Source organism: Eschrichtius robustus, chromosome 11 (genome assembly GCF_028021215.1).
Source record: "Eschrichtius robustus isolate mEscRob2 chromosome 11, mEscRob2.pri, whole genome shotgun sequence".
Taxonomy (NCBI): domain Eukaryota; kingdom Metazoa; phylum Chordata; class Mammalia; order Artiodactyla; family Eschrichtiidae; genus Eschrichtius; species Eschrichtius robustus.
Window position 1 is genome coordinate 61,082,682 of NC_090834.1, and position 20,223 is coordinate 61,102,904.

Sequence of the window (20,223 nt, forward strand, 5' to 3'; positions counted from 1 at the left end):
AGGGGGCCTCCTGTGTCCTGAATTGAAGTTTTGAGAATCAGTCTTCCAAATTAATGCGGAGAGGGTTGCCCTAAGCCTCTCCGTGTGCCATTTTTCCTTTTCTGAAATCCTGAATAGAATCAGAGCTGAATCATCATGTTCATGGCTAATTTAAATTGAAGCCAGTTAAAACAGTTCCATGTATGGTATCAATATATGCTTCCTTAGTGAGGCTTTTCTGAGACTAAAACTGTATGTTGAAAATTCAGTAAGTCGCTTCCTAAAAGTCTCACTGGCAATCATTATTTCTGTATTTATTTACTTATTTTGAAAGATAAAACATTTCAAATATAAGAAAAGTACACATAAAATAAGAAGCAATTATATCTATAATTGAGATGAAATATATGTCCAAATTTTGCTGTATTTGTTTCAGATTCTTTTTCAGATTTTTAAAAAAGAATTTACAGATAGCTAAATACAGCCCTACTCCTTTTTCTTCTCACCACTCCCACCCTTTCTACTCTAACCTTGCCCAGGTACCAGGTGACCACTGTCCTAAACCATACAGTAAGTGCTCTTGAGTCACTCAGCACGTTGTATCTGTGAAATTCATACATGTTGCGGCATTTATCAGTAGTTCATTCCTTTCTATTGCTGAGTAGTATTCCATTGTTTGAATATACCACAAACTGTTTATCCAATCTCATGTTGATGGATACTTGATTTGTTTCCAGCATCAGCTAGAATAAAGCTGCTATTAACATTCTTATGTACATGTTTCCGTGGACATTTGTTTTCATTTCTCTTGGTTAAATACCTGGGAGTGGTATTGCTGGGTCGAAGAATAAACTTCGATAATTATTAGCATGTAGACAAATCTGTTTCATCTGCACCCTCCTCCATGGATTATTTTAAAGCAGATCAATCTTTCTATTTTCTGAAATTCTTAATTGTCTAGTATTACTACCCTCCTGTTGTGTCGGTTGACTCTTGTTCATTATCAGTTATTTCCTGATGTAGTTTATCATTTTTGATTGTGAGCTTATTTTTAGCAGGACTTTTTCCCCCCTAGGAGCCTTTTTCTGTCCAGAGTTGTAGGAATATCCCTTCATAGAGTTTTGGGTTTTCTTCTTCCAGGTACTCTGGTAGTATCACTAGCCTTAGATCCTTTTTTTTTTTTCCCCTGTACATTACATCCCCATGACTTATTTATTTTATAACTGGAAGTTTATACCTTTTGACCCCTTTCACCCACTTTGCCTACCCCCTACCCCTGGCCACCAATCTGCTCCCTCTATTTATGGGATTGGGGTTTTTGTTTGTTTTTGGTTTTGTTTCTGTTTTTGTTTCCACATGTAAGTGAGAGCATATGGTATTTGTCTTTCTCTGTCTGACTTATTTCACTTAGCATAATGCCCTCAAGGTCCATCCATGTTGTCACAAATGGCAAGATTTCATTCTTTTTAATGGCTGAATTATATAGATCACATTTTCTTTATTCATTCATCCATTGATGGACACTTAGGTTGTTTCCATATCTATTTCTCTGAATAGAGGCCAGACAGAAACAAACCAACTTTCTTGTCTCCTTATGACAGTGGGTAGATTTTTTTCTGGTCTACTCTTTCCCTTATGGTGTAGTTTTTCATGGGTTTCAGTTTTGTTTTGTTTTTTTAAAAAATTTATTTATTTATTTATTTTTGGCTGCATTGGTCTTTGTTGCTGCACGCGGGCTTTCTCTAGTTGTGGTGAGCGGGGTCAACTCTTCGTTGTGGTGCGCAGGCTTCTCATTGCTGTGGCTTCTCTTGCTGTGGAGCACAGGCTCTAGGCGCACGGGCTTCAGCAGTTGTGGCGTGCAGGCTTCAGTAGTTGTGGCTCGCAGGCTCTAGAGCACAGGCTCAGTAGTTGTGGCGCACGGGTTTAGTTGCTCCACGGCATATGGGATCTTCCCGGACTGGGTCTCAAACCCATGTCCCCTGCACTGGCAGGCGGATTCTTAACCATTGCGCCACCAGGGAAGTCCCTGGGTTTCAGTTTTATGAGTGTGTCTTAATTCCAATTCCTAGGTTTTGGGAGGTCTACAGAAGGCTCATATACTGTCCTCATGTGGGTATTATACCCTAAGGTTACTAAGTACCAAGGTTACTAGAACTAACGCCCACCCCATCCTAGGCAGCTTCAGCATCTGCTCATAAGCTTATTACTTGGATTTTCAACTCCTTTTTTACTTCTGGTACCTGGGTATTTTCCAATCTTTCTTGAAAATATATAATTAAATGCTTTTTATATTTTATTCAAAATGTCTAAGTCTTTGTGGTTGGAAGGATTCCAGTTATCTCAATCTGCTGTATTGCTGAGACTTAAAGTTCCTCATGGAAACCTTAATTAAATAAATTGTTAACAGGAAAAGTTCAGTCATTTTTTATTGTTATTCTTCAACTCAACGTTTTTACAAATAGAAAACTTAAGGACCAGAAAGATAACACAGCAGGCTAATGGCAGATGGGGGATAGGAATGGACTTAACTGTTTAGGCGGCAGAGTTGCAGTATCTCTAGGTTCTGGCCTATTTTTCTGCCTGCTGGAAATTATACCTGAATTAGAAAGAGGCCTTCCAAATCTGTGATTTTATAATTCCCTGCTGTCTCCAACAGCAACTTGCAGGAAATTCCACCTGCAGTTCTGGTATTCTAGTTAACTGTAAGCTGTTAGGAGACAGGAGCTATGTCTAGTGCGTGTTGCCATTTTCCCCACATTCAGACATTTAATATAGGACAGATCCACTGAGCTCTCATAACATTCCAATGTCTACCTTCATTAAGATGTCTAATGCATTATGTCACAATTATTGGTTTACTTATATGCCCCTTGATTGATTGTAAGCTCTTTAAAGGCAGGGACCACCAGGTACATTTATAAATACTCAGTAAATATTGAATAAATAAATGAATGCTTTTAATCCATTCCTCACATTGCTACCAATAGCATCTTCCTACAAACAGGACAGTCACACTCTAATTAGCTTAGCCCATATTGCCTTTTTATGTTTATTTCCTGCTTCTCTTCACCTTAGACTATAGCCACAATATACTGCTTGAACACATTCTTGCTTTTGGCTTCTGTTTCTACCATTCCCTTACCGTAAAATGCCCTTCATTCCAATCTCTGCTCATTGAAATTCTTTTCCTTCTTCAACGAAGGCTCATCTCAGATGGCACTTCTTCCGTGAAGCTTTCTGAGATTCTCAAGCATTCATGCCATTCTGCCCAGTGTTATAATTACTTGAGTTCGTATCTCACATCTCCCCAGATTATAAATTCTTTAAATGCAAAAATGCCTTATATTCTCCATGACTAGTACATTGTCTTGTATATAATAGATGCTTAATATATTTAATTTAAATGAATTAGAGAGAAAACTTGCCTTCTTGGGTTCCAAAGGCCCTCCACTCTTTGCAGTATCATTTCCTTTCTCTACCCATGGACTAAGGCTTTAGTGATGGTACTTATGTTCCCTGCAGGTGGCCTATGACATGGGAGATTACTACCATGCCATTCCATGGCTGGAGGAGGCTGTCAGTCTCTTCCGAGGCTCTTATGGAGAATGGAAGACAGAGGATGAGGCCAGTCTAGAGGATGCCTTGGATCACTTGGCCTTCGCCTATTTCCAGGTAGGGGAGTAAGCAGGAGGCTCACTGCTTTCATCACAGTAAGCGTAATGCTTTATATCTGCTTTACAATTTTCTAAGTATTTTCATGTCTCTTAATTTATTTCGTCTTCCCAACAGGACCAAATGTGAGTCAAGCAGGGCAGTTGTTTTGTTATTTCCCTATTTCTCATGTGAGTAAACTGAATCTCCAAAGAATTCCTAGCTTGTCACAAAGTTCACAGAGCTGGGATTAGAGCCCGAGTCTGTCTGATTCTTCGTTAGTACTCTTTCCAATGTACTGACTACTTTAAAGTCATCGTCTCCCATGTAGGAGGCGGTCTATCACCTGTAGCAGCAGCAGCTGCATCCACAAATGTTTAATAGCTTCATAGTCAAGGCAGATAGCTCTTTTGCCCTCTCAACATTTCGTAACTCGTCACAGATATTATGCCATGATACTGCCAGTGTCAAGGAAGAAGTTTGATTGTTATCCTCTCCCGTCTGCAGTCAAGTCCAGCTGTGACGTGAATAGTGTCTGGATACACAACTCGTGCCATTGGTCCAGAACATCAGCTCAGTACCTCCTCCAGCTGTTGTTTTTCTTTGGCACTGTTGATCTATAACCTGTTGTGCCCCTCGTGAAAGCTCGTTTCCCTACATGTGGGAGCTGCCATCCTTTGTGTAGCTAATCCCGTTTCCCACCAGAGTTGTACAGTCTTCAAGAATAGGCTGGAAAAATCACTACAGAGCCAATTCCCTAGAGCTTCCAAAACTAATAAACCATTTCTGTTCCATATATTCCTTTTGCTTTCTCCCTTTTCCTGAGAAAAGGGAGGAGGATGTGCGTGGTCCAAACCCATGTGTTGCTGCCAAAACAGCAGTGCAGCAAATAGTCCTGTTCCTCTCATGCAAGTTCCTGGTAAGTGGCTCTTTGTTGTAAAACTTTCCAAGGTGCTCTTCCCAACTCTGCTGCTTAATTGCTACTTACTAAAGCTGAAACAGAATCCCTGTGATGCAACAAACGGCGAGAAGTTATTGAACTTTAATAGAAGAAGAAAATGGAGAATTGATGTGGAGACTCAGAGAAGATAAACTAAAGCAGCTCACCCTGAAAGACAGAGTTTTAAATACAGTGTCTGACTAATTGTTTTGGTTTTTTTCCCCTATGATGACTTAGATTTCTCCTCTTCTCACTTGTAGACTCTCCCTTTCCACAATCGTGCTTTGATACATTTTATTCATCTTACTAGGCGTAGCTCAAATGTCACCTATTTCATGAAGTCTTCCTTAATTCTCCTCAGACTCTCCTTCTTTGTGCTCTCATAGTACATTTTTTTTTTTATCCCACAGTAGTAGAACACATTGGCATCGTCTTATGGACAATTTCTGGTCCCCTTTTTACCCTTAGTAAATTAGGGATAAATGTCCCTCCATGGACCTTACATTATCATATAAAATTATATATCTATATATACCATGAAAAGTATAATATATATAATATTATATATAGTACTATTATTATCTAATTCTTTTTCATGATAAATTTTAGTGAAAAATCATTTCACTAACTACTAATAATGAGAGACAGTAGAGTGTAGTAATTAAACCATAGGCTCTGAAGTCAGGCAGACCTATGTTCAAATTCTGTGAAAACTTGGGCAACTTACTTAACCTCCCTGGACCTTAATTTTCTTATCTTTAAAGGGGGATAATAATGATGCTGTAGGAGTGTGGAAATAATTTTCCGAATAACCTTCCGAGTTTTTGTCTGAGACCTCCCTGTAACGTAAGACAGATTAATAAAAGGAACAATAAACATAAGTTAACTAACATGTGTACCTCCTGTAGACATGGGAGATATTGGGGCGGGGAGGGAGGATGAGTAACTCTCTGAGGGGATCTAAACCTCCATCTTAAATACTGTATCCAGCTAAAGACAAAAGAAAGAAGGTGTGGGGAGAGCCAGTTCTGGGAGGTGACCAGGCATAGCAAGCAAGGGTAAGATTGTTATGTAGATTTAAGTGGGTGCCTTCTCCATTGATAAGATTCTCCTCTGATGCAGAGTCATCCTTTTCTTCCAGGTACACAGGGGGAGACACCCTCACAAATGGAGATTTCCTTTATAAATGTAAATTTGCCTTACAAAAGGGCAACTTCTACTCTGGTTTGAAAAACTTCTCCTGTATCTGTTGTTTCTCAAAATAATTAGCTCAAAATAATCTTTATGCCAAAGAGGCATATTTTGGGGTGGCATATTCTGCTACCCTTCAATGCTTACCTCAAAGGGTTGTCATGAGGATTAAATGAGCTAATACATGTAAAGCCCTTAACACAATTTATGACACATATGCACTCAATACATGTAATCTATTTTTATATTATACACAGTATATATTCTCTTTTTTCATTTAACATTATTTAGTGTACACGTTTCCAAAGGAATTTAACTGGGACATCAAAAGTAACTCTAACTTTGTTCTTGATAATAAAGCCCTTGAGTTTTAAAAATATGTAAAATTGTATTTTAGTTCTCTTCATCTCAAAAGGGTTTGAAACTCTATAACCCTGAGTTAATATCTGACATTATAAGATATTAGTAGATTACTTAACTATCCCTCTGTTAAGTACAGAACAGAATAATTCATGATATTAAATAATTAGAAACAATCTATATGCCCAAACAGTAGCAGAATGGTTAGATTGTCTGTGATGGAGCTTCTAGATGGAATAAAATACAGCCATTAAAAATGCTGTCTTGGGGCTTCCCCGGTGGCAGAGTGGTTGGGACTCGAGCTCCCAATGCAGGGGGCCTGGGTTCGATCCCTGGTTGGGGAACTGGATCCCACATGCAGGCTGCAACTGAGAGATAGCATGCCACAACTAAGGCGTCTGCATGCTGCAACTAAGGAGCCCGCCTGCCGAGGCTAAGACCCAGTGCAACCAAATAAATAATTAATTTTAAAAATGGTTAGGATGGTAAATTAAAAAAAAAAAATGCTGTCTCTCTTGTACACCCATGTTCATAGCAGCGCTATTCACAACAGCCAATAGGTGGGAAGCTATCCAAGTATCCATCAACAGATGAACAGATAAGCAAAATGTAGTGTATACATACAATGGAATACTACTGAGTCTTTAAAAAGAAGGAAATTCTAACACATGCTACACCATAGATGAACCTTGAGGACATTATGCTAAGTGAAATAAGCCAGTCACAAAAAGACAAATACTGTTTGATTCCATTTATATGAGGTATCTAGAATAGTCAAATTTATAGAGACAGAAAGTAGAATGATGGTTACCAGGGGCTGAGGGGAGGGGAGAATTGGCAGTTGTTTTTTAATGATTAGAGTTTCAATTTTGCAAGATGAAAAAACTCTGGAGATTGGTTGCACAACAATGTAAATATATTTAATATTGATACTACTGAAACTATACACTTAGAAATGGTTAAGATGGTAAATTTATGTTTGTGTTTTTTACCACAATGAAAAATAATAATATAATTTAAAAATGCTGTCTCTGAAGACTATGTAAAGCTATAAAAAGTACTCCTGATTACACTGTAGAGGGAAACAATCAGGATATGAAAATGTATAAGAAATATGATTGTAACTATGTAAACACTATATATTAACCAAAGTGCTTGAAATGCCTGGGTTTCAGTGTAACATTTTCCCCCTATTTCTCATATGTTTTATAGTGTTCTTATTGTTACTTTTATCATTAAAAATGAATTTTTTCACATGCAAAAATAAAATGATCGGAGGGAAATACAGTTCTAGCAGCTCATCATCATTCCATGGTCCTCAGAGCAGGATCACAGCCCACCCACCCTGGGTTCTGTTCCCCAGGTTTGTCTGGAAATCCCGTTTACTTTTGACCACGTGTAGCCCAAGGTTGAATGGCTGCAGGGAGAGTCATTACTATGCAGTGGCAACGGTTCAGGTTTAGTTCTTCCTTTGCCTTCCTCTAACTTTGTGGACTCTCAGAAGTACTGAGCCTGGAGAGCAAATTATATTTTTAGTAGGGTTTTTATAGTTCCATATTAATTTTAATAATAAAATATACCAAAATAACAATACCCTACAATTACATGGTTTTGCATGCTTTGAAAGACTTGAGGGCATTTTAAGACAGTTTATTTTCATTTATTTTTCTCCCTTCCCTGGTAAGGGTATTAATAAGTCATTTGTAAATGAGGAAACTGAGGAGACCTGATTTGGATCAGGGCTCAAATCCTGAATTAGGACAGAGAACCTCTACATTTTAGTCTGCAGCTCATTTCAATGAGTCTTAACTATCTATTCTTGGTAAGAATATTTTATCGTTTTTTAAAAAATCCATGTAATGGTTCGTCAGAGGAGATATCCTTAGTGCAGTTAACTCTTTCTTTTCCTTTTCTTTCTTTTTTATAGGTGGGAAATATTTCCTGTGCCCTCAGCCTCTCCCGAGAGTTTCTTCTGTACAGTACGTATCGATAAAAGATAACTACAGGTCTGACTTACAGGGAACTCCCTCCTACTCTTGGCCTTTAGTCCTTGCAAATGAAACACAGCTGTCTATTTTTATTTTTCTATTTCATAATCCAAGGCACATTTCTAATTTTTGATTAAATCTTACATACTGATCAAGAGTTTTTAAGTTAGTTAGAAAGCTAAGAAAAAGATATCAACCTGTCCCCTTCCTCCTCCACCCCCATCCAGTCATATATATGTGTTGCTTTAGTGGAGAACAAGTCCGAGATTGGGAGCCAGTTTCTTTAGGGACATTTGAAGATCCAGGTTTCAGGAGCAGACCTGGGAACGAGTGCAATCAATGAGAGCTGTGTGTGGAAGAAGGAGAGCGACTCAGCAGGGATGTTCACTTTGGCTGCTCATAGAAAGATAGCAATTCTTCTCTTTAAACCGGAGCTCACTTTGCTATGCAAGCATCCTGCCCAGTTGGCCACAGAGTTCAGCTTCAACCCTGTTCAGGCAGCGCCTCACCGGAGTAAAACTGGGAGGGAGATTTACTAGCTTAGCTCTACTTGGATATTTTTGCTTAAAATGTTGGTGGTAGATGGCTTCCCAGGTTTTCTTTTAATAAGATAGTTAGATACTAAAGTAAGATACATAATCACTATTATGTTTTAATATTTATGAAGTATTTCGTGTAGGATTTCACTGTCACTTTCTAATGAACCCATTTAGTAATGTTATTCCTTTCTGATAATTTGGCAAACAGTAGGATAAGGAAGTAGCTGTATGGTCTGGAAACACGTAGACAGTTAGTGGTACAAATTGATAACCCAACCCCTCTTTATTTCTTTGTGCTTTATCTATTAAAATCTCTGCCTCTCCCAGAGAACCCAAATTGTGCACTATTATAGGTGGATAAGTAGGACACAGCAAATTGAGATTCCTGGTTCCATAAATGGTTTTGCAATATTTTTGTTGGTATTTTGGGCTCATCATTTCCATTCCCCCTAACTTCATTTCTTCTCTGGTTAAAAAAGGATGGTAATTTCTGTCCCCTCCTTTGCCAGAATAATGGTGGTGGTGGCGCTGGTGGTTAGAAGGACATTGAGCTCCTCAGAGAAAGATGCTTTGTGAGCCTTACAACAAGTCAGCACCTCCTTCTGAGATGCACTGAGAATCATGCACAGAGGCTAGCAGGCCATGGGTAGCTCCAATCCATGGGGGATCTGCAGCCAAAGCGGGCACAAACAAGACACAAGACCCCTGTAGGAACCTAGGCTAGAACCAGCGTCTAGAGCCCCTTTGTCCCATACTGCCCTGCTATGTCTAGGCCAGTTAGGGATTTTGAAGGATCTAGTAGAGCTGGGAATAAATTAGCTTCCAGTTCTCTAGGGAAGAATAGATCGGGTCTCTCTGCTATAGGCTTTGGCTCTTTCAACTTCTGTGTCATAGCACTTCCGTGTTGTGTTGTGTTGTAAGTAGTTAATGTGTCTTTTCTCCATTAGACTCTCAACTCTGGGAGGTTAGCCTCTAGCACAGTGTCTGGTACGTAGTAGATGTTCACTGGAGAGTTACTGAATGGATGGGTGAATGAATGAATAAAAGATTGAAGCTTCTTCCCTATACATGAAACTGACCATCACACCATCCTACAGCCACATCCTCATGATCCCTTGGTCTAAGAGTGTTCCTTCAGCTCTACCAGGCCCTACTCAGTCTCTTTTTAATGGCAGGTACTCTCCTGGCAGTGAGGGCCTTACGTCCTCCTGTGCATGGACACAGGGAGTTATTTAGGTGTCCAGCTGCTGGTCACGTGTGACAGTGAAGCTATAGGAAACCTTGGCGGCACTCTCTGGGATCACCGTTTGTTAACCTGTGTTATTCCCTGCTCCTATTTCTTCCAGGCCCAGATAATAAGAGGATGGCCAGGAATGTCTTGAAATACGAAAAGCTCTTGGCAGAGAGCCCCAACCAGGCCGTAGCTGAGGCTGTCATCCAGAGGCCCAACGTACCCCACCTGCAGACCAGGGACACCTATGAGGAGTTATGTCAGACCCTGGGCTCCCAGGTAGGATTTCTCAGGGAATGAAAAACAGGGAACAGGCTCGGATAGAGGGAGAAAAGGTAGAACTGGGACGATGTGAGGGGAAAGGCTGATGCACCAAAAATAAATAAATAAAGCTCACTTGGACAGCATCAGTGACTGAATTCTGAATCTCCTGCATTCCAGGTTTTTTATGCTGTAGTTCCCCTAAATCGGTTTCCGCCCTAGAACCTTCTTCTCTTAAGCTGATTCTAGTCTTTCCCTTCAGCCGACTCACTACCAGATCCCCAGGCTCTACTGCTCCTATGAGACCAGTTCCAGCCCCTACCTGCTCCTCCAGCCTGTCCGGAAAGAGGTCATCCACCTGGAACCCTATGTTGTTCTCTACCATGACTTTGTCAGTGACACTGAGGCTCAGAAAATCAGAGGGCTTGCAGAACCATGGGTGAGTGTCCCCAAGGCCTGCCAAGAACTTCCCTTTGTTTCTTTATATGACTGGTGTTCAGAAGTGGGAGAATAGGCAGCCTGAAAAACTAGATACTTCATCTGTTCAGGAGTTCAAAATACCAGCCATTCCATAAAACTAATCAATGGTGAAAAAAATCACAGTAGTGGTTGCCTCTGGAGGGAGAGGACTGGCTGAGAAAGGATACAAGGGGATTTTCTGGGGTATTGAAAATGTGCTCTCAATATCTTGTTAGGGATGTGGAGTCCATGGCTGGATGCCTTTGTCAAAACTCAGCAAATGGTACTCCTGAGATCTGTGCGTATCATCGTATATAAATTTAACCTAAAAAAATTAAAGGAACCCCCCTCCCCCAATATCAGTTATTCCATATACGTGGAAGAGGTCTACAACAGCGGTAGAGGTCGGCTTCATCCTCTCGTTTCCTGTCTGTCTTGGGCTGGCTGCAGCTCCGCCCCGTGCTGTCTTCCCCTGGGACCCAGCCCAACAGAGCAGCCTCTCTTTGGAACACTGCCATCTCATGCGAGAGGAAAAAGGCAGAGATGGCAAACTGCTAGCTGGTTCTTAAAGCCTCTGCTTGGAAGCACCAGGCATTACTTCCATCCACGTTTCCCCGGCTAAGGCACAGCGTACAGCTAACACTGCAGTCAGCAGGGAGAGTGTATCTTATTCTCCCATGGAGAAGGCCCTGCAGTCACTGTGCCAAGCTTGATGTTGATGCGGAGGGGAGTTTAGTCCACCAGGAAGTGTGGCAAATATTTAGAAAAATCATGCGGTCGACCTCACCACTATAAGCATGTTGCCTCTTTACGAACGGTACATTAAGATGGTCTCAGAGCTACTGTGTCAAAGCAGACATTGTGGCCTTCACGGTGTGCTATTCACCCCGACAGCCAGTCCGTCACTCACCTGCTGTGTGCCAGACGCTGTACCGGGTGCTTGGGCTGTTACGAGGAGGTTAAGTATTGCTCGCTCCCATTTAGGAGCTTCCTGCAGAATGGGGAAAACATATTTACAGTGCACTGTGATACGTGCTGTAATAGAGGTGTGTGAGGGAGTTGTGCTACGGAAGCCTAAAAGGGTGAACCTTCCTCCGAGGGAAAGGCAGGGAAAGGCAGTCGGGTGAAGAGCAAATGGGGGAGGGGGGAGAGTTAGAAACAGAGAAGGCTTCTCTGTGGACCTGAGATTCATCAGAGTGAAAGGTGGCAAAGGGTATTCCAGGGAGACAGACGGTCTGTGCACGGGCCTGCTGTGTGGTGTGTCCAGAGAGTGGGGGGGAAGCCCGGGGGCTGAAGTGTGCGAGGGAGGGGGTGCGAGGTGATGGGAGATGAGGCTGCAACGTGAGACACAATTAGAAGTGCTGCAAGTACCAAGCTGGGGAGTTTGGATTTTACCTCGAAGGCAGGCGGGGAGCTGTGGGACAGTTTGAAACAGGAGAGTGCCCCGATCAGGTCTGCAGATTTTGAGGAAGTCTCTGACAGCAGACGTGGATTGGAGGGAGAAAAAGAGCAATAATAATTTCATCTAAAAGCCGTTCAGAGAAATCTGGAATCTTTGTACAGAAGGTTTTTGAAGCGATCAAGCTCCCCTCCCTGTTGAATTGGAACGATGTATTTTCAATAGCTTTGGCTTCTCAGTGAGCCGGCGGGAGCGTTTGGCCGGCAGCTCCTTTTTCCTCAGGACAACTCTGTTGCTGTGGTAACAGGACAGGCGGCCCACTCGGAGATGTTCATTTAATCCCTTGTAGCCAGGTCACCTGTTTGGCACGCACAGATTGTGCCACGCTCCCTTCCTCCAGAAGTGTCTCGCTGGGGTTGCTGATCGCTGTCTGGTCTTTGGCTCAGCCAGGAATAAGCCCTGGGGGTGTGTGGTAGTGGCTGCCCCATGGGACCGAGCCACCTCAGTGGCTTGTGCTGAATTTCTCTGCTCCTCTTCTCTGTGTGTTTCTCAAAGAAGCATTTCTCTGCTCTCTCATCACTCCTCCCCCATCTGCATCCTCCGCATCCTTGAAGACTCAATTGAAACCCTATGCCTCTCTTGGCCCCTATCCCTGACCACTTTGGCCCACTTTCATAGATTCTTTCAGGAGGAACATTTTTTTCAGAGCACTTTTTGGGGCCACATACAGTAACCTCCCTCCTCTGAACTCAGTTTTTGTCTCCACCTGTTTGGTACTTTCATTTATTCTGCCATTTACGTGTTGTCTGGAATCACGACCAGTTTCATGGGTTAGTATCCTGTCCCCCCAGCTAGACTGTAAACTAGCAGGGATCATATGTTGTCCTTGAAATGCCTGGCTCCGTATTAGGCCCGTTGTAGCCAGAGCAATTTGCAAAGGGTCACATCTGACTGAGTCAAGCCCTCACTTAAACTCTTTAATGGGTCACTTTTGCTTTCAAACGATTACAGAGCTCCCTGGCCTGGCCGCTGCCACTCCCTCTGCAGCATGTTCCCATTATACTGACACCCTAGCCACCCTAAACAACTTGCATCTCCACGAACAGGCAGTGCCCTCACTGGCTCCCCACACACTCTTCTCTCTGCCTGAACCACTCTTCCCTTGGCCTCTTTTCACCTGTGTGATTCCAGTTGTCTTTTGGGCATCCTGGGAAGCCTTCCTGACCTTCATAAGAATGGGCTAGATGCTCCTTCTCTATATTTCCATAGCACCCTGTACTTGTCCATTAGGGCCCCACTGGATGCCTTATGTCTGGTTTCCTATGTTGTATTTACAATGCATAGCACAGTGCTTAGCACAGAGAACGACCAGTAAGTATTTGTCCCCCCAAATGAATGACTTGTAGGTGCACAGTAAATAATTCTTAAAGGAATTAAATGCAGTGTGGCTCTTTAAGGGAGGGGGCGGGCAGGGTGGAGTGGCGATTCCCTAGGATTTGTTTTTAAACCATTGATGTTGTCCGAAAAGAACAGAAGGGACTATCTCTCTATGAATCTCTCCTCACTCCTCTGTGAATGGCTCAGGAGAGGATGCTGGCTAGAGGACTAGAAAGAGACAATATCAGTCACTTACTGATTCCCTGCATCCTAGTATTGTAGAGGGAGAGGCTGAGAAGGACTCCAAGAATGTATTGTTCACATGCTGCATTTTATAGCTGGGGAAACGGGTCCAAGCAAGGGAAGAGCCTTTTCCAAGGTTATCTGCCTGGTTTAGCAGCAGGAACAATAATATTGTAGAAGCCTCTGAGAAGGGAAAGGGTTTCTGTCACGTGCCCTTTGTGGCTCCGTGCTCTGCTGTGGCTGCGTGTGAAGTGCCGGGGCTGTGTCTTTAGCCACAGGACTCTGGTTCATTCACTCCTGGGTACATTTCACCAATATTGAGCACCTACTCCCTGCCAGGCCTTCTCTGCATCCTGGGGATACAGCACTGAAAAGAGACCAAGTCCTTGCCCTCATGGAGCTGACATTCTGATGACAAATGCAGAAGTAGACATCCTTATGTAAATAATATTTCTCTTTCTGTCCCTGGTACAGTACCTTTGCAATTAGAGGCCACTTTATTGAAAAATAATTTAAAATTTATATCTAGACATTCAGAACAAAATAGAGACATTCAGTTAAATTAGTGACTTCAAACCTGTTTGGTTGTTTTTTCCCCATAACCAAGGCAGCTGCAAACAAAACAGATTTTGATTCTCTGTAAGGAAGGGCTTTTATCAGAATTGTTCAGAAGGAGCAAGCGGCCTCTGAGGGTAGAAAGTGTCCTGTCATTGGAGGAGTTCATTTAATTTGATGAACACTAAGTCAAAGCTTAACTTACCATCAGTCAGGCCCTGCCCCAAACACGGATATAAAGATGAATAAGAAACAGCCCTTGTTCTTACAGAACTCACAGTCTTGCAGATGCAAAAGGGATTCAAAATCACTTGTATTTCAGTCCTACAGACCTTTTTCAGTTTTTACTATTTACCAGATATGAAGCTAAAGGTTATTTTCAACTCTGAGCTTTTATGTCACTTAAGATTGATAGCTATCACTAAATTAGTAGCATGTACAAAATATCCTTTAATTAAGGAGAAATGGGTGATTGTTAGGTTTATGCTAAGAGAGGGGCATGTCTATGGAAGTGAGAGCCCTTCCCTTTGCGTCATAACCACTTGCACTTTCTCTTACATCCTTCACACCAGCTACAGAGATCTGTGGTGGCATCAGGCGAAAAGCAGTTACCAGTGGAGTACCGCATCAGCAAAAGGTAAGAGGGGTCCTTTCTTGGCAGGGACTCTGGTCATGCCTGCTGGGCACCCTCGGGCCTGTGGCACAAGTGACTGAAGGTCAGCAACAGCCATTCAGGTGCCATTAGAGACGCCACTGTAGTTCACGTTTATATCTGTACATTCTTGTTGAGAGGGAGCAATTTCCACTCCCCTTACCCAAGGGCCTTTCTCAGGTGGTTACATGGTCTGAGGACTTAACTAGGAGGCCATTAGGGAAAGACTTGAAAAAGCTCCTATGCCCTAGACCAAAAATTAAGTGTGTAGTTGTTCTCCTAACCAGGATTGCTTTTCCAGGGAACAAGTCCTGTCTCTATTTGGAACTTGACTTTACCTCCTGACTCATATTCAAAGCATGACTTGCCACCACTCAGGCAAGACGGATGGCCAGAATCTCTGGATCTGATACCTTCTCTAGTTGAGAGCCCAGCCGTATACCCTCCCCTCCATCCCTGCTCCCCCTCCACTGCAGCCCTTGGTTTGTGCTGTAAGGACAGGATACCGTAAGAGGAGGGTCCCCACTGGAGCCATGGGAGACGGTGATGACATCCTTGGGGAGAGGCCAGACCTCAAGCTGGGTGGATGGTTTGGTTGTCTGGGAAGCGAGCTGAGTGATGAAAGCTTTTGGATTCAGAATCATCTGGCTTAACTTATTTGGTCTGGTACGTTTTGGGGACCTTTTTTTTTTTTTTTAATTTGCTACTTTAATTAATTAATTAATTAATTTATGGCTGTGCTGGGTCTTCGTTTCTGTGCAAGGGCTTTCTCCAGTTGTGGCAAACGGGGGCCACTCTTCATCGTGGTGCGCGGGCCTCTCACTATCGCGGCCTCTCTTGTTGCGGAGCACAGGCTCCAGACGCGCAGGCTCAGTAATTGTGGCTCACGGGCCCAGTTGCTCCGCGGCATGTGGGATCTTCCCAGACCAGGGCTCGAACCCGTGTCCCCTGCATTGGCAGGCAAGACTCTCAACCACTGCGCCACCAGGGAAGCCCACGTTTTGGGGACCTTTTACATTATAAGTTATTTTCTAAGTTTTGAAAGGCCCGTCTAACCTCAGCTTTGTTGCTTTGCTAACCTTTCTGACATTGTAGTGTCAAGGAGAAAATTCAACCTTCTGTTTAGAGTCATTGCTTTTAGGGGAGTAGGTGATATTCTCTTTACTTTTCAGGTAAAGAAACTGAGACCCTTATTGCCTCCTCTCACTACCCACCCTCCACCACAGTGCACCCACTTGAATTTTGGTTCTGTCCTCACAACTTCACTGGAACTGGTCCCTCAAAGGTCACCTATGCACTCCTAATCACTATCCACAAAGACCAGGTTCCCGACCACAGGGTCCTCAGCTTTCTACAACATGCCCTGAGCCTACTTTGCTAGCATTATTTCCCATTACTTCTCTCATAGACTAAATGCTTTCGTGCTGACACACACTGTATTATATCACCCCACCATGTCTGTGCTTATGCTATTTCTTCAAAGAAGCCTGGAATATCCCTATGTCTTTTCCATCTATTGAAATTTTATGCACCCTTCAAAATTTGGCCTACATGTCCATCTTACCTCAGTGCCCCAGTCAGAATTAACATCTCCTTCCTCTGTGCTCCCCAGAACTTTACTTTAAGGGCTGGTTCTTATTTTTCACTCTACCTTGATTTGTGCTGAGTTGTATTTGTGTATATTTGTGTGTCTCCTCTCATGAGCTCTTTGAACACAACAGCTTTGTCCTGGGTATCTTTGTAAACCTTAGAGCCCACAGCATAGCACTATGCATGCACTCCATACAAAAGAATGAACAAATTAATCCATCATTTATAGACCAAAGAAGTGGTCTTCCCAGACATGCCAAGATGCTTCCCTTAAGAGCCTTCATCATCTCCCCAGGAGGCTCACTGGCTTTGCTTGGGGAGCACTTCCTCACTTCCCAGGGACCTACATTCTGATCCCAAATCCTCCACTTTATCAGAACCTCAACAAGACATTCAGGAAAAGAGACTGAACTTTGCTCTCTGGCCTTTGACCTATCCTGGTTTGTCCTGGAGGAGAGCAAAAGAGCAGAGATTTTTCTGTGTTTTACAGCAATCAATAACATACAGCTTACAAAGCATCTTCATAAGCAGTCTGTCACAATCTTCATAAGTCTGTGTAGTAGATAATATTACCATCCCCATATTATAGATGAATACACTGAACCTTAAGAGAGGTGAAAGGTTAAGGGCCTGACCAAGGGTCAAGCCGAGGATCCGGGACTGGTCTTACTCCTCTGAATCCAAAGCTTTTTCCATTGCACCCAGCTTCCTCCATTGAGATGTCTCTAAACATAGCATTTTTAAAAACAGGGTTTTGTCTTCTTTCTCTTTGTATCCCAGTGCCTGGTGATGTGAACCTTCACTCTTCACACACCTAGCACAGGGTCTGGCATACAGTAGGCCTCAGAGGATGTTTGTTGAATGGATGTGTGAATGTTAAGACAGAGCACAAAATGGACTGGGCCAACTTAACAGGAGGAGTGAGTAGGTAATTAGGTATTCGTGTCTATCTTCCTGTCCTCCTTGCCTTCCTTCCTTCCTTCTGGCAGTTGACATCATTCATTCATTCATTCACAGATATTTAGTCATTTCTGGCATTAGATCACTGATGCTGCAACCTGTGGTGTGTTTTAGTGCCTGGCTAAAGGACACCGTTGACCCAGTGCTGGTGACCCTCGACCATCGCATTGCCTCCCTTACAGGCCTTGATGTCCAGCCTCCCTACGCAGAGTACCTTCAGGTGGTAAACTACGGAATCGGAGGGCACTATGAGCCTCACTTTGACCATGCTACGGTAACCATGGGGTTGGTGACCAATCTCGTGGGGTAGGCAACGAGGGTGTTATTTATTTCTCTGAGACAGAGCTCTTATAGGGCCCCCAGAGAATACTGCGTGAAATTTTAGAACAAAGGTTCTCATTCTAGGTAGATTGAAAGCCTTGGTTTCAAGCTGATTGCTGCTGAATCATCTTCTTTTTACTAAAACTCATTGAAAAACACTCTTACAATGATTGAATTTTATGACATGTAAATTATATCAGTTAAACTCTTCTGTGACAAAAAAGTGTGTCTCTTTGGCAAATAATTGGGAACTCCAGTCTTATGGCTTAGTATTTTTACAGAATAATTATCTGTAATATTTTATATGTTAATTTATTTCACCAAGAACCTGAAGGTGCAATCAACCCCTCACAGTGCTTTCACTACTAACAAGCAATTTTGTTTGATTAGTAGTATACAGTTCACTTATATGAGTATCTAATAAAGTAGTAAGAGGAAAAAAGTATATTGAGTACCTGCCAGCAAAGACGGGCACATACTTGACTAGGTATAGCTCAAGGCTGTATCCCATCTGTGACTCCTCCATTTTTCTCCTCCCTGTATTATGGTGGCATCCTGGCTGTTACTCTGGTGCCATCTGCATAAAATAATGATATGTTCTATTTTTGTCTCAGTCACCAACCAGCCCACTGTACAGAATGAACTCTGGGAACCGAGTCGCAACATTTATGATCTACGTGAGTCTTGCTCTGGAGGGACCAGGGCTGCTTACTTAATGACTATTTGTATCTCTTTTATTTTACGGTTTTCAAAGCAATATCAGATACTGATTTTATCTGAATTTCACAGCAGAAAAGTCTCCAGGATGTTTGTGAATTTCATACAGCACTCTTGTTAGGCACTATAGGAGAGATAAAGAAATATCAATACAAGTCAGTTCCTGCCCTCAAAGAGCTTACATCGATCGTGTAGACCTAAATGTGACCTTGTCATTGTCAGTGATTAGGATGGGAAGTGCGGTTACACCGAAGGCCAAGAGATCCTGGGACCTGAACAACACAGGAAGGGGATGTGAGGGTCTCTGTCTTTGAGGTCCCATAGACTAGTTGGTGTTGAAAAGCATGGACCTATAGATGAGGTTGTGGAGCTGTGAGGGGAGAGAGGAGAGAAATGAAGCAGCTGAGATTACGAGAGGGAAGAACAGAGATGCCTACAGAGAAATTCCGTAAGTGTGGCTCTCTCATATGCGGTGAAAATTTTCTTCCTTATCTCCTCACAAATCCTTCACTAAAATCTACATAATACCCCCTTAAAAAATAAATTGGCCTCCTCTCCTAGTGTCTGACCTGATCCTATAGAATTCGGACCCAGTCTTTACTATCTCACCTATCCTCTTCCCTTCAGATCATGTGGGTTTACCGCCTTCTCTATGGACAAGTCATAATTTCAGGCATCTGTCACTTAAATTATAAGAGGTGTATTACTGTTAAATGAAGGAATAAACATGCCAAATGTAAGTGCTCTACATAACACCCTAAGATGAAGGCCTGGTTTCAGGCTCATTAGAATAGCAGACACCTACACCCTAGCATTCCCTCTTTTCTTAGTCCTGTTAACTGGTCTCCACAGTGTAGCCAAGAAAGGACAATCAGAGGCCAGCACTCTGTAGTTTTAATGCTGGCAATCCCAACATGTTTCTTCATGTGGCTCGGTTTTAATTTTATGCAGAAGTGGAAGGCTGCCATTGCCAATGGTGTCTGGCCTCTCGTGCTCATTCTGAGCATTCTGATCAGGCAAAGGGATGGCTGACGTCAGCTCTCTGGGCAGGAGACACACCTTGGATCAGCTGCTGGTACATCTCTGGTTGATGACTCAAGCTGGCATGGGAGGTCACAGGCAGTGAAGTACATTGATATCAACCAAAGAATAGGACATCTAGGGGCCAATATCTCTCTGTTCTTTATCCCCCTAGTATCTTCTGTAGCTGACTCCCTGATTACAGAGGCCCAGTTACTATGGTAAGGGTACTATGGTAAGGGTAGCCCAGCAATTTTAAATGACAAATGCAAGAGTGTGTATATGTTTGGATTTTAAGCCTTTGATACACAGTGGAATGGAAAGCGTTTTGGGTTTGGAGTCAGTTGGTCTAATTCTGGTTCTGCCACTTAACATGTGGCCTCAGCACAAATCACATCAATTCTTTGAGCTTGTTTTCTTGCTCTGCGCCTCCTCACAGGGCTGTCATGAGGACCTCATGAAATAATGTAAGGGGATATCTCTCTGTGAAGTTTCATACAATATGTTTCTATCATGTATCCCAGAAAGCAAGCATAGGACCCCATAACTGGGATCGTGGGACCTAGGAAGTGCTAGGTTACGCCCAATCCTTTCATCTTCAGGTTGGTGTTAAGACCATCATAAACATTTCTGAACATAAGAGATAAGATTTATGGAGAACATAAGAGTGACATTATATAGGGAGAAAATAATCTTTAAGAAGTATTGGGAGGATTGAGATGAAATCAGGTTAGTGATTTTCTACTCAGACTGGACATAAGATCAGTCCCAGTACAAAACAGTGGAAGGT

General features: G+C 42.6%; 1 protein-coding gene across 1 annotated transcript in view; it reads left to right on the top strand.

Moving 5' to 3' along the window:
• The window catches only part of P4HA3 (prolyl 4-hydroxylase subunit alpha 3), a 34,428-nt gene that overhangs the window by 9,510 nt on the left and 4,695 nt on the right, over positions 1-20,223 (top strand). The window contains exons 4-10 of the mRNA XM_068556415.1: positions 3,502-3,651; positions 8,049-8,100; positions 9,995-10,158; positions 10,403-10,579; positions 14,746-14,810; positions 17,490-17,649; positions 18,311-18,373. Of these exons, the coding sequence (XP_068412516.1) occupies positions 3,502-3,651; positions 8,049-8,100; positions 9,995-10,158; positions 10,403-10,579; positions 14,746-14,810; positions 17,490-17,649; positions 18,311-18,373 (831 nt within the window). The remainder of the gene's footprint in view (positions 1-3,501; positions 3,652-8,048; positions 8,101-9,994; positions 10,159-10,402; positions 10,580-14,745; positions 14,811-17,489; positions 17,650-18,310; positions 18,374-20,223) is intronic.